The sequence below is a fragment of the Procambarus clarkii genome, chromosome 16 (genome assembly GCF_040958095.1).
Source record: "Procambarus clarkii isolate CNS0578487 chromosome 16, FALCON_Pclarkii_2.0, whole genome shotgun sequence".
Taxonomy (NCBI): Eukaryota; Metazoa; Arthropoda; class Malacostraca; order Decapoda; family Cambaridae; genus Procambarus; species Procambarus clarkii.
The window spans coordinates 26,125,020-26,139,603 of NC_091165.1; the positions used below are offsets into that span (position 1 = coordinate 26,125,020).

The 14,584-nt window shown below is 46.4% G+C and overlaps 1 protein-coding gene and 1 long non-coding RNA gene across 3 annotated transcripts in view; one reads left to right on the forward strand and one right to left on the reverse strand.

The window, feature by feature from the left end:
• The window catches only part of LOC138365188 (uncharacterized), a 100,341-nt gene extending 90,221 nt beyond the window's left edge, over window positions 1–10,120 (forward strand). Inside the window, exon 3 of the long non-coding RNA XR_011228731.1 lies at window positions 8,952–10,120. This is a non-coding gene — a long non-coding RNA (uncharacterized lncRNA). The remainder of the gene's footprint in view (window positions 1–8,951) is intronic.
• Window positions 1–14,584, reverse strand: part of LOC123759891 (uncharacterized) — a 28,799-nt gene that overhangs the window by 12,076 nt on the left and 2,139 nt on the right. For both annotated transcript variants that reach the window (XM_069325342.1, XM_069325344.1), the window contains exon 2: window positions 342–577. In XM_069325342.1, the coding sequence (XP_069181443.1) occupies window positions 342–577 (236 nt within the window). The remainder of the gene's footprint in view (window positions 1–341; window positions 578–14,584) is intronic.

Sequence of the window (14,584 nt, forward strand, 5' to 3'; positions counted from 1 at the left end):
TATTTCATCAGTATAATAAAGGCAAAATAATAGTTTTTTAACAGGAATTTTTGTTATTTGTATTCTAAAACAAGTTGGCTGATCCCTTCACTAATATTATATACACATAGTATATCTCTTGACACCCTGAAGGATTCGAACCTGTTAGCCTGGGCCTCCATGCCCCTTGGCATGTCTAGCACCATAACCACTCGGCCAACTAACTGTACAAATGTTACTCAAGCAGCCCCAGCATGATGAAGTGATTTGATGAAATATCTGTGGCCAAAGTGGTCACGAGTCCTCATACCTTAAATCTAGAGGAGTATAACTTTAGACTGATTAACAGTTGATGGACGTACCTTGACAGTGGAGGGTTCCTTACAGACGGGGATGGCGTTGGCAGAAGGGATGATGCGGCAGGAGGGTCTGGTGGCGGCAGGGGGGCTGGGGCTGCGGCAAGGAGCGGCGGCAGGGGGGCTGGGGCTGCGGCAGGGGGCGGCGGCAGGGGGGCTGCGGAGAGGGTGGTGGCGGCCCTCCACGTTAATTGTCCCTCCCGGGTCCCTGGCTCGAGACGGCTTGGTCCAGTCCTCTGGGTCTGGGGTCAGGTCAAAGGTCATGTTAATCTAGACATTCCCCGCCACAATCCCCCTTGCAATTGCTTCTAGAGGAGCTTGAAAGGAACATGTGTGGGATCGGGGGTAGACAGGGTATAGTGTGGCGAGGGGGACGTGTGTCTCACTCTGACGTGAGTAGAAGAGGTGGATGGACGGAGTTAACCCTTAGACGACAGGCAGCGTCATATGGCGTTTTGGGTTCACACCAGGTCAATGCTGCTCGGGTCATATGGGAATTCTGTTTTGTTTATAGATATTAACTTTGAGATCATTGTCTTCATTAGCCAATATCTACTTACTTTTATCTGATTCCTTCAGGAAAAGAAAATGTAAAATTCAGGGGTAACTTTATCCAAATTTCAAATTAATTAGACAATGTGTAGAGTGGTGACGCCGAGCTAGGAGACTAAGATACTTCAGGCTTAAGGGGTTGTTGTTGTAGATTCAGCTGCTAGAAACAAAAGTTCCAAGTAGCACGGGCTATGGTGAGCCCGTAGTGGACTTACCTGGCACAGGAGCGGGGCTGTTACTATTGGTGTGGGTGTACTGATATATGTATTACGGGAGAGGGGTGTAGAGGTGAGGTGGAAATGGGGTTTGCGTAAAGAAAAGGGCTGGAGAATGGGTGAAGAGGCTGTTAATGCTCACGAGAATGGGCTGCTTATAGGGCGGGGAGTTGGTACGTGTGGTGTGTTAATGGGTGTTGGGTGGGTGTTGGGGTGTGTGTGTGTGTTAATGGGTGTTGGGTGGGTGTGTGTTAATGGGTGTTGGGTGTGTGTGTGTTAATGGGTGTTGGGTGGGTGTTGGGGTGTGTGTGTGTGTGTTAATGGGTGTTGGGTGGGTGTGTGTTAATGGGTGTTGGGTGTGTGTGTGTTAATGGGTGTTGGGTGGGTGTTGGGGTGTGTGTGTGTGTGTGTGTTAATGGGTGTTGGGTGGGTGTGTGTTAATGGGTGTTGGGTGGGTGTGTTAATGGGTGTTGGGTGGGTGGGTGTTAATGGGTGTTGGGTGGGTGGGTGTTAATGGGTGTTGGGGTGGGTGGGTGTTAATGGGTGTTGGGTGGGTGGGTGTTAATGGGTGTTGGGTGGGTGTGTTAATGGGTGTTGGGGTGGGTGGGTGTTAAAAAATACACACACAGAGAAATTGCTGATGAACAAATAAATCGTTCAAGTAACTGTGTACAAGTGTATTAACTGTGCAAATAGCCATGACGAATCAAACATAACATGATAATTGCTTCACAGCGTATAATCTGCAGCATAATGAAAGAAAGCTTCCAGTGGAGTTGGCAAAACTAGATATATTATGTGACTGGTAAAGCACTGACCAATGGGCAAAACAATTAAAATAATGCAAAATTGAGCGTGCACACGCCACTCGTGTATCCTCACAGACATGTGCAAGTGCAAGAGGTTAAACTCTTCGGATAACATTGCACAGGAAATTAAATATAATAGGCACTTTAAGAGGAACAACAGAACTCAGTCCCGTAAGAGTTTAAACTACAGAGCACACTTACCAAGGTCCAAGCTGGGAACAAAACCAATATTAGAATAAGTAAGGCAACTCATAATTGCTCTACTTTCATCTTTACAACTACATCATCTTTACTAGCGCTACTGCTCGCACTACATCATCTTGACTACTGTTATCATAGCTGCTGTTACTACAACTAACGCAGGCACAATATAAACATTATTAAGCTTATGGAAGGGCGAACACAAGCGTCTGGATGTGTTCATGCGTGAAGCTAAAGTCAGATTAGCAAACATTATACCAGATGGGAACCAGCAGGAGTAACAAAATGCAATATAGGAGGAACCACAGCCACGCCAGAGGGGGCTGCAGGGTGACGAGGAGGATCAGAGGAGAGCCGGAAGGTCTCTGAGGAGGATCAGAGGAGAGCCAGAAGGTCTCTGAGGAGGATCAGAGGACAGCCGGAAGGTCTCTGAGAAGGATCAGAGGACAGCCGGAAGGTCTCTGAGGAGTATCAGAGGAGAGCCGGAAGGTCTCTGAGAAGGATCAAAGGCGGAGGCCATAAGAAATGGGAATGCTAGATAAGGATGAGATAATTCTCAGCAAGGAACCAGCGAAGGATGAGGAAATTTTTAACAAGACGGGAGGTCAGTAGTAGTAGGCGAGAAGATCAGCAAGGTGGAACCGGAAGGGCACTTGAGATGGACTAAAGTGTGGCCAGACAAGCAACGGACCAATGAGGGCCAATAAGTGGACCATAGTTGGACTGGAAATAGGCTATTAATGACTGAGGTGGAGTGGCAGATTTCCAGAGACAGATCACAAGTGGAATGTAAATATACTCCCAAGTGAACCAAAGGAAGATTACAAGTGGCTAGATGGATCAGAAAGGTGCCAGAGACCTACATGAGTTAGACCAAAGAGTTACAAGTGTTAGACCAGAGACTCTCCAAAAGGTTAACCAGAGTCTAAAAGACGTGGACCAGAAGGCCTACAAGACGTGGAAAAGAAGGGATACAAGAGGAGACCAGAGGGTCTACAAGAGGTGGGCCAAAGGCCTACAAGACACGGGCCAAAGGGTGTGCAGTATTAAGGCGGTGGTACCTAGCTGGCCAGACCAGATTTCAAAATAACCTTGGTAACAGAATCTCATTTGTGCTTTTCCGAAAGGTTTGTGACCATAAATTATATTTGATGTGAGTGGCAGCTTAGAAAAAGTTGTCAGCGCTGGGACATACCTCAGAGACAATTGTCAGCGCTGGAAAACATCTTAGAGATAGTTCTCAGCGCTGGGAGACACAGGAGACAGTTTTCAGCGCTGGACACTTTAGAGACAGTAGTCAGCTAAGGGACACACCTTAGAAACAGTTGTCAGCTAAGGGAGACACCTTAGAAACAGTTGTCAGCTAAGGGAGACACCTTAGAGACAGTTGTCAGCTAAGGGGAGACACCTTAGAAACAGTTGTCAGCTAAGGGAGACACCTTAGAGACAGTTGTCAGCTAAGGGAGACACCTTAGAAACAGTTGTCAGCTAAGGGTTACACCTTAGAGACAGTTGTCAGCTAAGGGAGACACCTTAGAGACAGTTGTCAGCTAAGGGTTACACCTTAGAGACAGTTGTCAGCTAAGGGAGACACCTTAGAAACAGTTGTCAGCTAAGGGAGACACCTTAGAGACAGTTGTCAGCTAAGGGAGACACCTTAGAGACAGTTGTCAGCTAAGGGACACACCTTAGAGACAGTTGTCAGCTAACCCGTCCTGGGACACTCTTATGGACAATCTCAGCTAGGACACATCCTGCCTGGAGTGAGGCATACATTACACTCCTCATATAGGCATCCTATTTTAAAATAATCTCTAATCATTTAATGTTATATAATATATTAATCCATAATGGGTATTGACACTTTCCTGGCTAAGTGTTTGTGCCTTACACAAGTGAGCTGTTGTATTAGTACTGGAAGGGAATTAATCTCTCTGGGGCCAGATTCACGAAAGCACTTACGCAAACTCTTGCGAACCTGTACATCTTTTCTCAATCTTTGGCGACTTTGTTTCCAATTATTAAACAGTTAATGAGCTCCGAAGCACCAGGAGGCTGTTATAACAATATCAACAGTTGAATGCGAAGTTTTCATGCTTGTAAACTGTTTAATAAATGTAACCAAAGCCGTCAAAGATTGAGGAAAGATGTACACGTTCGTAAGTACTTGCGTAAGTGCTTTCGTGAATCTGACCCCTGGTCCATTCTTGTACCCCGTGAGAGAGATCGTCCAACACGGCAGTCGTGAAGGCGGCCACCAATACCAGGAGGTAACTTATGACAATATATAAACTCTTTGAAAATTGTAATACAATATATGAGTCTCCCATCTGTGTTTAACTAAGATCACCTTGGCTGAGTGTATATCATTTATGTGTGCATGTACCGTAGAACAACAAAGCCATAGCCCCATATTTCCTGCTTCTGGTCAGCTAGTGCAGTTAATTTCATTTGTCATATTTCTCGTCGTATTTTGTTTTTAAGTTGTTTTTAAAGTTCGCCTAAACAATTTCTTCCTAAAGCCCATACCACTTATTTGCGACTCACAGTAAAGAAGCCTCTGTTGGCGTCTCTCCGTCTCGTCTGTGTTTTAAACACAAATCTTTTGTTCCACCCAGGGCACTAAACGTCCCGTGTTCCACCCAGGGCACTAAACATCCCGTGTTCCACCCAGGGCGCTAAACATCCCATGTTCCACCCAGGGTGCTAAACATCCCGTGTTCCACCCAGGGCACTAAACGTCCCGTGTTCCACCCAGGGCACTAAACATCCCGTGTTCCACCCAGGACGCTAAACATCCCATGTTCCACCCAGGGTGCTAAACATCCCGTGTTCCACCCAGGGCACTAAACATCCCGTGTTCCACCCAGGGTACTGAACATCCCGTGTTCCACCCAGGGTACTGAACATCCCGTGTTCCACCCAGAGCACTAAACTTCCCATGTTCCACCCAGGCACTAAACATCCCATGTTCCACCCAGGGCACTAAACATCCCGTGTTCCACCCGAGCACTAAACATCCCATGTTCCACCCAGGCACTAAACATCCCATGTTCCACCCAGGGCACTAAACATCCCGTGTTCCACCCAGGGCACTAAACATCCCATGTTCCACCCAGGGCACTAAACATCCCGTGTTCCACCCAGGGCACTAAACATCCCATGTTCCACCCAGGGCACTAAACATCCCGTGTTCCACCCAGGGCGCTAAACATCCCGTGTTCCACCAGGGCGCTAAACATCCCGTGTTCCACCCAGGGCACTAAACATTCCGTGTTCCACCCAGGGCACTAAACATCCCGTGTTCCACCCAGGGCACTAAACATCCCGTGTTCCACCCAGGGCACTAAACATCCCGTGTTCCACCCAGGGCACTAAACATCCCGTGTTCCACCCAGGGCTCACCTTTCTGAAGATATCCTAAATCTCCTTTTTTTAATGAGTGATTCCTGAATTTCCAACATTTTCCCGAGAGCTTCGTAAATGCTCCAGCTATTTCTTGTCCGCTGTTAAATAGCTCATCTTAATTGTTGCTTCGTAAATGCCTCCGCCTGTAACGAAGTGTTCTATTACAACCCCGAATGTTGTGAAGCTCATTAAATACTCTATATTGTACCGGGACTTAAATGCTCCTTGTTGTACCGAGGCTCCCAAAATAACCCATATTTTATCAGCCGACTCCAGCAATCTCATTTTTCCCATCAATCGTCAACTGCAACTTTATCGATAACTCTAGCCTCGCTTCCCAAAGTTCAACCCCCAGCCCCTCCCCAGTGCCAGCCCCTCCCCAGTGCCAGCCCTTCCCCAGTGCCAGCCCCTCCCCAGTGCCAGCCCTTCCCAGTGCCAGGCCCTCCCCAGTGCCAGCCTCTCCCCAGTGCCAGCCCCTCCCAGTGCCAGCCCCTCCCCAGTGCCAGCCCCTTCCCCAGTGCCAGCCCCTTCCCCAGTGCCAGCCCTTCCCCAGTGCCAGCCCCTTCCCTAGTGCCAGCCCCTTCCCCAGTGCCAGCCTCTCCCCAGTGCCAGCCCCTTCCCCAGTGCCAGCCCCTTCCCCAGTGCCAGCCCCTTCCCCAGTGCCAGCCCCTTCCCAGTGCCAGCCCCTTCCCTAGTGCCAGCCCCTTCCCAGTTGCCAGCCCCTTCCCCAGTGCCAGCCCTTCCCCAGTGCCAGCCCCTTCCCCAGTGCCAGCCCCTTCCCCAGTGCCAGCCCCTTCCCTAGTGCCAGCCCCTTCCCAGTGCCAGCCCCTCCACAGTGCGAGCCCCTCCCCAGTGCCAGCCCCTTCCCCAGTGTCAGCCTCTCCCCAGTGCCAGCCCCTCCCCAGTGCCAGCCCCTTCCCCAGTGCCAGCCCCTTCCCCAGTGCCAGCCCCTCCACAGTGCCAGCCCCTTCCCAGTGCCAGCCCCTCCACAGTGCCAGCCCCTCCACAGTGCCAGCCCCTCCACAGTGCCAGCCCCTCCCCAGTGCCAGCCCCCCCCACATACAATCTGATCATTAACAATACGTTTAAAAATTAGGTTAGGTTATCTTCGACAAGTCAGAATATTCTTAACAATGGTTAGATGTGATTAGCATGTTGCCAGCTTCGATTAGTTTTATCATTTTCTGTTTTTTTCTTTTTTTTTAGTTGAGGATATATAGTATTGTTAGTTTCTGATACTCAGCAGTTATATATTGTTAACTGTGTTTCGTAGAGGTTATGGTGGGCGTGTTAGCCTTGGTTAGTCATGGAAGGATAATTGAACTGTAGTATTTGTCTGACATATGAGGTATACAAGGTTCTGAATGATTCCTTACACAAGTTTCTGAAGGCAGTTCTTATGTTCGCCAGCCTTGCATACGCCGCTGATGTTATCCTTTTGATGTGACCTTCGGGGAACAGGTCTGGTGTGATATCAAGTGCCAGATCTTTCGCTCTTCCTGATTCCTGAACGATTTTCTCTCTGCTGGTACCTCGTGTCTTGCCATCTGCTCCCTACGCCTATCTTCATCACTTTCCAATACCTCGAGTTAAACTCTAGTAGCCATTTGTTGAACAATTTCTTCAGTCTGTAACCTCTTGCTGTTCTCCTGTCTTAATCCTTCTCATAATTTTAGCGTCATCAGCAAATATTGAGAGGAATGAGTCTATATCCTCTGGGAGATCATTCACGTATATCAGAAACAAGATAGGTCCGAGTACAGAACCCTGTGGGACTGTACTCACGCCATTTTATTGTTTCACTCCACACAGTAACTCTATACTTCCTGTTATTTAGTTACTCCTTTATCCATTGAAGCATCTTACCATTCATTCCAGTCTGTTTCTCCAACTTATGCAACAGTCCTCTTATGGGGGGACTTATCAAAAGCTTTCTGACAGTCCAAAAAATGCAATCTGCTCACCATTCTCTTACTTGCTTAATGTTTGTTGCTTGGTCGTAGCACTCCATTAAACCTTTCAGACACAATTTGCCTCCCTAAACCCATGCTGGTAGTGTGTTACAAAGTCCCTTCTCTCCAGATGTACTAGCAGCCTTTTTCTCACGATCTTCTCCATTATCTTGTATGGTATACAAGTTAACGACACCGGCCTTTAGTTTAGGGCCTCCTGTCTTTCCCCTTTTTGTATATTGGGACAATATTAGCTGTCTTCCAACTTTCTGCTAGGTCTCCTGTTTCCAGTGACTTGTTATACACTGTAGAGAGTGGCATACAAAGTGCTTCTGCCCCCCCCCCTCCCCTCTTTTACCATCCATAGTGAAATTCCATCAGGTCCAGCAGCCTTAGTCACGTTTAGATCTAGCAAATACCTCTAAACATCATCTCTGGTAATTTCCATATCTTCCAAGGCTACTTAGTTTATCGCCTCCGCTCTTAGTTCAGGGACTTCTCCTTGCTGTATTATGAAGACATCCTGGAATAACTTGTTGAGTTCTTCATAAACCTCTTTGTCATTCTCTGTGTACCCATCCTCTCCTTTCTCAGTTTCATCACCTGTTTTTTCAGTGTGTTTTCCTCTTGATGAAGTTGTATAGCAATTTTGGTTGGGTCATGGCTTTATTTGCTATGGCATTTTCAAACTGCATCTCTGCTTCTCTTCACTGAGGTATATACGAGTTTGCCTGTTTGTCTAAAAACAAGCTTGCCTATTAAATATAAACTTATCAGGCAAGTTGAAGACGATCTCTTCAGTTCTTGAGTGTGTCCAAGCCGCGGGCAGACCAGTCAATGGAAAAACACTGAAAGTTCCTTTCAAAAAAAAATAAAGCTGCAGGAGCGCTCCTGGCGGTACTACGTCACAACTAGTGTCTTGTGTCGCAAGGTCCTCGTCAAAGTGGTTTGATCTGTAATTTGTGTGTCGTATGGAGTCACGCCTGAGTCCTGGTCCGTCCGGCTGTAGGTCCGGCTGGACAAGAATAATGATGGAAGCTGAGTAACTTTGTTAGCTTTAGGATAATCAGGGTAAAGTAATGGACTATTTGGTTCTAGTTAAGTAAAAAAAAGGTATATGCAGTAAATATCTGACGAGAGAGAGAAATAGTGTGATTTAAGGTTAGGTAAGATAAGATAGGTTAGGTACCTGAAGAAGCTAAATTGATGATTATTGCAGGAGAGATGCAGAGGTGGGAATTTTGCGGGGTCGAAATGAGGATAGATTATATTGTTGTAGCTAGCTGGTTGGTTGGTTGTTTTGGTAAGGTAGGTTGTTTAGCTTAGGATGGATGAAGTAAGACCAGTTGTGTAGAGCAGAGAATAGACCAACATTGCTGCGGAAAGGATAGGTTGTTAAGCTGTGGATTGATGAGTATACGATAGGATGTTTTAACCCTAGTTAGATGCAGATAGATAATATGATGAACTATTTTACAGGAGCTTGAAGACTCGACTCTGGGACCGGCGTTCGTGTAGAAAGGTCAGTGTTGGTGGTGGTCTGCACACACACACATTGATAACTACACAACATCTTCACTAACAGCCTAAAAAATACTACGAAGCCGAAAAAAGAATTATAACTCTCTTGCATTCATTAAGTGGAAAAGGTTTCAAGGTGCAGCAGATTAGGGAACAAATAGCTATATTTATAATAAGCTAAAAGTAAAAGTCAGGCAGGTCAGCCAGGGTCACCACAGCGGCAGATAGGTCAACCAGGGTCACCACAGCAGCAGACAGGTCAGCCAGGGTCACCACAGCGGCATATAGGTCAACCAGAGTCACCACAGCAGCAGACAGGTCAGCAGTAAAAAGTCTCCTTCTCTCATGTGGAGCTCATGCCATTTTCCAATAACCAGAGAAAGGTCGGCGGGGCCGCTCATAAATGCACACTTGTAACTTCTGCGCGCATTTGTTTTTTAATAATAAGAATAATCAAGCAAGTAAGCATCACCAAAGTTGCTTCGACCTCTAGCAAAATATAGGAGCATATACACGTGGCAGGATGCCTCGTGTATCAACAACTACCGACGTGGCTGGCGTCTAAAATGTAAACAATGACCACGTGGCAAGTGCCTTTATATGTAAACAATGACCACGTGACAAGTGCCTTAATATGGAAACAATGACCACGTGGCAAGTGCCTTTATATGGAAACAATGACCACGTGGCAAGTGCCTTTATATGTAAACAATGACCACGTGGCAAGTGCCTTTATATGTAAACACTGACCACGTGGCAAGTGCCTTTATATGTAAACAATGACCACGTGACAAGTGCCTTTATATGGAAACATTGACCACTTGGCGGGTGGCTGTTACTGTAAACATTGACCACTTGGCGGGTGGCTGTACTGTAAACATTGACCACTTGGCGGGTGGCTGTACTGTAAACATTGACCACTTGGCGAGTGGCTGTAGTGTAAACATTGACCACTTAGCGGGAGCTATAGTGTAAACATTGACCACTTGGCGGGTGGCTGTAATGTAAACATTGACCACTTGGCGAGTGGCTATAACCTAAACATTGACCACTTGCCAGGTAGTATAATGTAAACATTAAACATTGATCATTTTTCGGTGTCTTATAACAACCATTGACCACGCATCGCTGAATTAAAGACTAATGTAGAAAAACCTCAGAGTACAGTGAACTCTGTACCAGTGAACTGTGTACCAGTGTATACCGAGGGCCAACCTTTAACCTCCTACTGGTAAAATGCTGGTCGTTATTGAAGTAACAAATGTAAAGAAATATATACAGAGACCAGAGTTGTGCTTAGTAACCTTCAGTACAGTTCCTGAGATCTAAACGTTTGACCATTTACATTTCACGAACTTTCATTGATGGTATCCTGCCTTCCATCAAGTGAGAGATTTACCCAGACATAGCCGGTGGTGGCGGCGAAGTTTCAGAATTTGCAGTTTAACTTAGGAGGGTTTCTTGAGATTATCTTGAGATGATTTCGGGGCTTTAGTGTCCCCCCGGCCCGGTCCTCGACCAGGCCTCCACCCCCAGGAAGCAGCCCGTGACAGCTGACTAACACCCAGGTACCTATTTTACTTCTAGGGTAACAGGTGCATAGGGTGAAAGAAACTCTGCCCATTGTTTCTCGCCGGCGCCCGGGATCGAACCCCGGACCACAGGATCACAAGTCCAGCGTGCTGTCCGCTCGGCCGACCGGCTCCCTCAATATATGTGAAATAAGCAAGGGCTAGAAATTGCACTAAACAACATAAATTCGATAACTATTTATTAAACCAAAATTATGCATCAAAATAATATTTAGTCAATTCCCTGACGAAAGCCCTACTTAACGGAGGCAATGTAAACCCTATAGCAATAAAAATGTGGACTTCTACAGTATACTAACTCAAGAACACAGATACCTGAATACCACAGCCTGGCCTGATGGTCTGCCGGCCCCCGGGGAGAGATGTTGGTCACCCAGTTGAGGCTCAATATACACTAAATAATCCTCGCTCCACCAAGGCCTGCCTGACCTCCCCGTGGCTGACCCGAGGATAGTTACCAGATTAATCTTAAATTAATAACTAAAATCCAGTAGTTGTCCCTAAAGGTTGACTTCTAGGGACCCTGGCACGTGGTAAATGGGTTAGATATAGACCCCTGACCACGTGGTAAATGGGTTAGATATAGACCCCTGACCACGTGGTAAATGGGTTAGATATAGACCCCCGACCACATATCAGGTGTGTAAGAGATAAATTGTCTTTATTTGACATAAAGTCGCAAACCACGACTCCATTGCAGTTGGAAACTGACCATGATTCAGGTGGTTATGACGTAGGGAAAGACCATGGCGGTGGACCAGTCAAACACGGGCGGGTGTGAGTAAGAGAGAGAGGGGAAGGTGTAAACACTGACCACGTGGCGAGTATATAAGATGTAAATATTGTCCAACGTGGCAGGTAAACTAGTTATAAACACTGATTCACCTGCCACATGGACAATATTTACATCTTAAATACTCGTCACATAGTCACTGATTACACAGTGATGTAAGAATTGACTACATGTTGTGTGTGTGTAACTTTGACTCTAAACGGGTAGAATATAAGCATAAACTTCATGTTTGGTTGTAAGCTGTGAACAGTAACCACGTGGCAGACGGGAAAGATGTAAATACTTATCGCGTGGTAAGTGAATAACATGTAAACATTAAACATGTAAACATGCATAGGGCGTAAGATGTAGCTATTAATCCCGTAGCAGGCGCCAAAACTATAAACATTAACCAAGTGGCAAGTGGCTTATATGCAAACAATGACCACGTGGCTGGCTTGGGAAAGAGGTAAACACTACAAACACACACACGACAATTGGGTATGATATCAACAATGACCGCATGGCACATGTGAATGGTGTAAACAGTTACCTGAGAGTAGATGGCGTAACTGTAAACACTTTTCAAATGGCAGATGTATAAAATGCAAACACTAACCAAGTGCCAGGTGAACAGGTTGTAAACACTGAGTTCGGAACAAGAAAACACTGACCACTAAACTTGAATTAGATATATAATGACAACTAGACGGGTGAGATGGGTTGTACACAGACCACGTGGTTGATGTTTAAAATGACCACGTAACGATTGAGTGGAATGTAAACGCTAGCCATATGGTGGCGAGAGGAGATGTAAACATAAGCACGTGGCGGGCTGCAGAGATGTAAACACAAGCACGTGGCGGGCTGCAGAGATGTAAACACAAGCACGTGGCAAGGGCAAGAGGAAGCAACAATACTCACTGGGATGAAACACTGGCGCGAAAGGCCTGGGACAACGCGGTACAAGGTGACGGGAGAAACAAGGAGAGAGGACAAAATATGAGTATACTTCAATTGGAGATTTGATATGTTAGGAAAGAGGAGCCATAATAGTTGTTGCCTCTTGTGATAACGACATGATTGGATCACTACCCCGTTTAGGTAACACTATTAAGGTGTGTATGTATTGGTGTATTTATTATTTGTGTCTGCAGGATCGAGATATTAGCTCTTGGAACCCGCCTTTCTAACCAATTATTTTTTTCCTCTATTATATCCACTTCATATAGTTCTCTTTAAAGCACACACACACACACACACACACACACACACACACACACACACACACACACACACACACACACGCATCTCAAGGAAGCAGCCCGTAGTAGCCTGTCTAACTCCCAGGTACCTATTTACTGCTAGATGATCAGATGCATCAGGGTGAAAGAAACTCCGCAGGGGATCGAACCCGGGCCCTTGGGACTACGATTCCCGAGCGTTGTCCACTCAGCCGCGAGGCTCCCAAGGGCTTCGTACTCACCTAGTTGTGCTTGCGGGGGGGTTGAGCTTTGGCTCTTTGGTCCCGCCTCTCAGCCGTCAATCAACTGGTGTGTGTGTGTATGGTGTGTGTGTGTGTGTACTCACCTAGTTGTGTTTGCGGGGGTTGAGCTCTGGCTCTTTGGTCAAATGTGTGTGTGTGTGTGTGTGTGTGTGTGTGTGTGTGTGTGTGTGTGTGTGTGTGTGTGTGTGTGTGTGTGTGTTCGTGGGTGCGTGCTAGAGGCGCATTATTTCGTTAGTTTTGGTATAATGAGAGAAGACTTGTGTATGTTACCACACGCCTGCTCGCAACAGTCTTGGGCCAAAGTTAACAACAAAAGCAGTTGTCCTGGTTCAGTTTACCATTAATTTAACAGTTTGCTTGTTCGTTATCCGAACAAGCAAAATGTTAAGAACACAAGAATGAAGAATTACAATCCCATGAGCCGTGCTGGTGAAAGGTGAGAGCTTAACGCTCATTCTCAACTCTGTTTTAATTGTTTAATTCGTCATTTTATTGAGACAATTAATTTTGGTTTATAACATTTTAGATCATTCTTCTGCGCCAGACACAAGGAAATATTAAGCTTATCTCAGATGTTGTCAGACTGACCCTTCACAGTGACACGGTGACGTCATTTCATATACACAGTACAAGGACAATTTGAGGTGGTGTTGTCATCTTTGCTCAACGTGGATAACATCGACCTTCTGGATATGATCAATACCTTAGATAAGATCGAAACTAGGGATTAGATCGGAATCTGAGGTAAAGGTCGCTGGGATGAGTTTGTCGAGTTCCAATCACTCTTTCGCCTCCTTTCTTTCCCTTCTCTCTCCTAAATGTCTTTCGTTCTTGTCCCTGGCTGTCTCTCCTTAGACAACCGTCGCGTCTCTCAGATAACCCGACATGAACCACCACCTCCTCCACAACACTACTCTCGTCTCCCTCTACCAAACTCAAGGAGTTTGTAGTTTTTTTTTCATTATTATTATTTTCTACCTCAGACGTGGCCACACATTTAGTGGCTACTCTCACAATTTATTTATTCAACTGACAAGACTGTCACAGTCAGACCTCACCAGGACATTCTCAGCTAGAATATCTTGGTGATAACTTTCAGTGGAATCTTTGATGGGAACGGACGCAAAGCACTTGTGTATGTGAACCAGTGAACAAATCCACAAGGGCCGTGACGAGGATTCGAACCTGCGTCCGGGAGCATCCCAGACGCTGCCTTAATCGACTGAGCTACGACATGGTAAAAGAGTTGAAACCGAAGTTCTACTGAACTTACTGGATCCTGCAGCCTCTCCGAGACACAAACCAGGCTTTTACACAACTCCCCCCATGCACTCGAGCTATGTCAATAGGCCGTTCTCCCTCTTCGCCCTTACATCATTACACACAAGCTAGCTCGAGTGCATGGGGGGAGTTGTGTAAAAGCCTGGTTTGTGCCTCGGAGAGGCTGCGGGATCCAGTAAGTTCAGTAGAACTTCGGTTTCAACTCTTTTACCATGTCGTAGCTCAGTCGATTAAGGCAGCGTCTGGGATGCTCCCGGTCGCAGGTTCGAATCCTCGCTTAGAGCAGGCAGCGCCGGAACTGGAACAATACACAATAGCAAGGATGTTATCTCTCTCTCTCTCTCTCTCTCTCTCTCTCTTCTCTCTTCTCTCTCTCTCTCTCTCTCTCTCCCTCTCCCTCTCTCTCTCTCTCTCTCTCTCTCTCTCTCTCTCTCTCTCT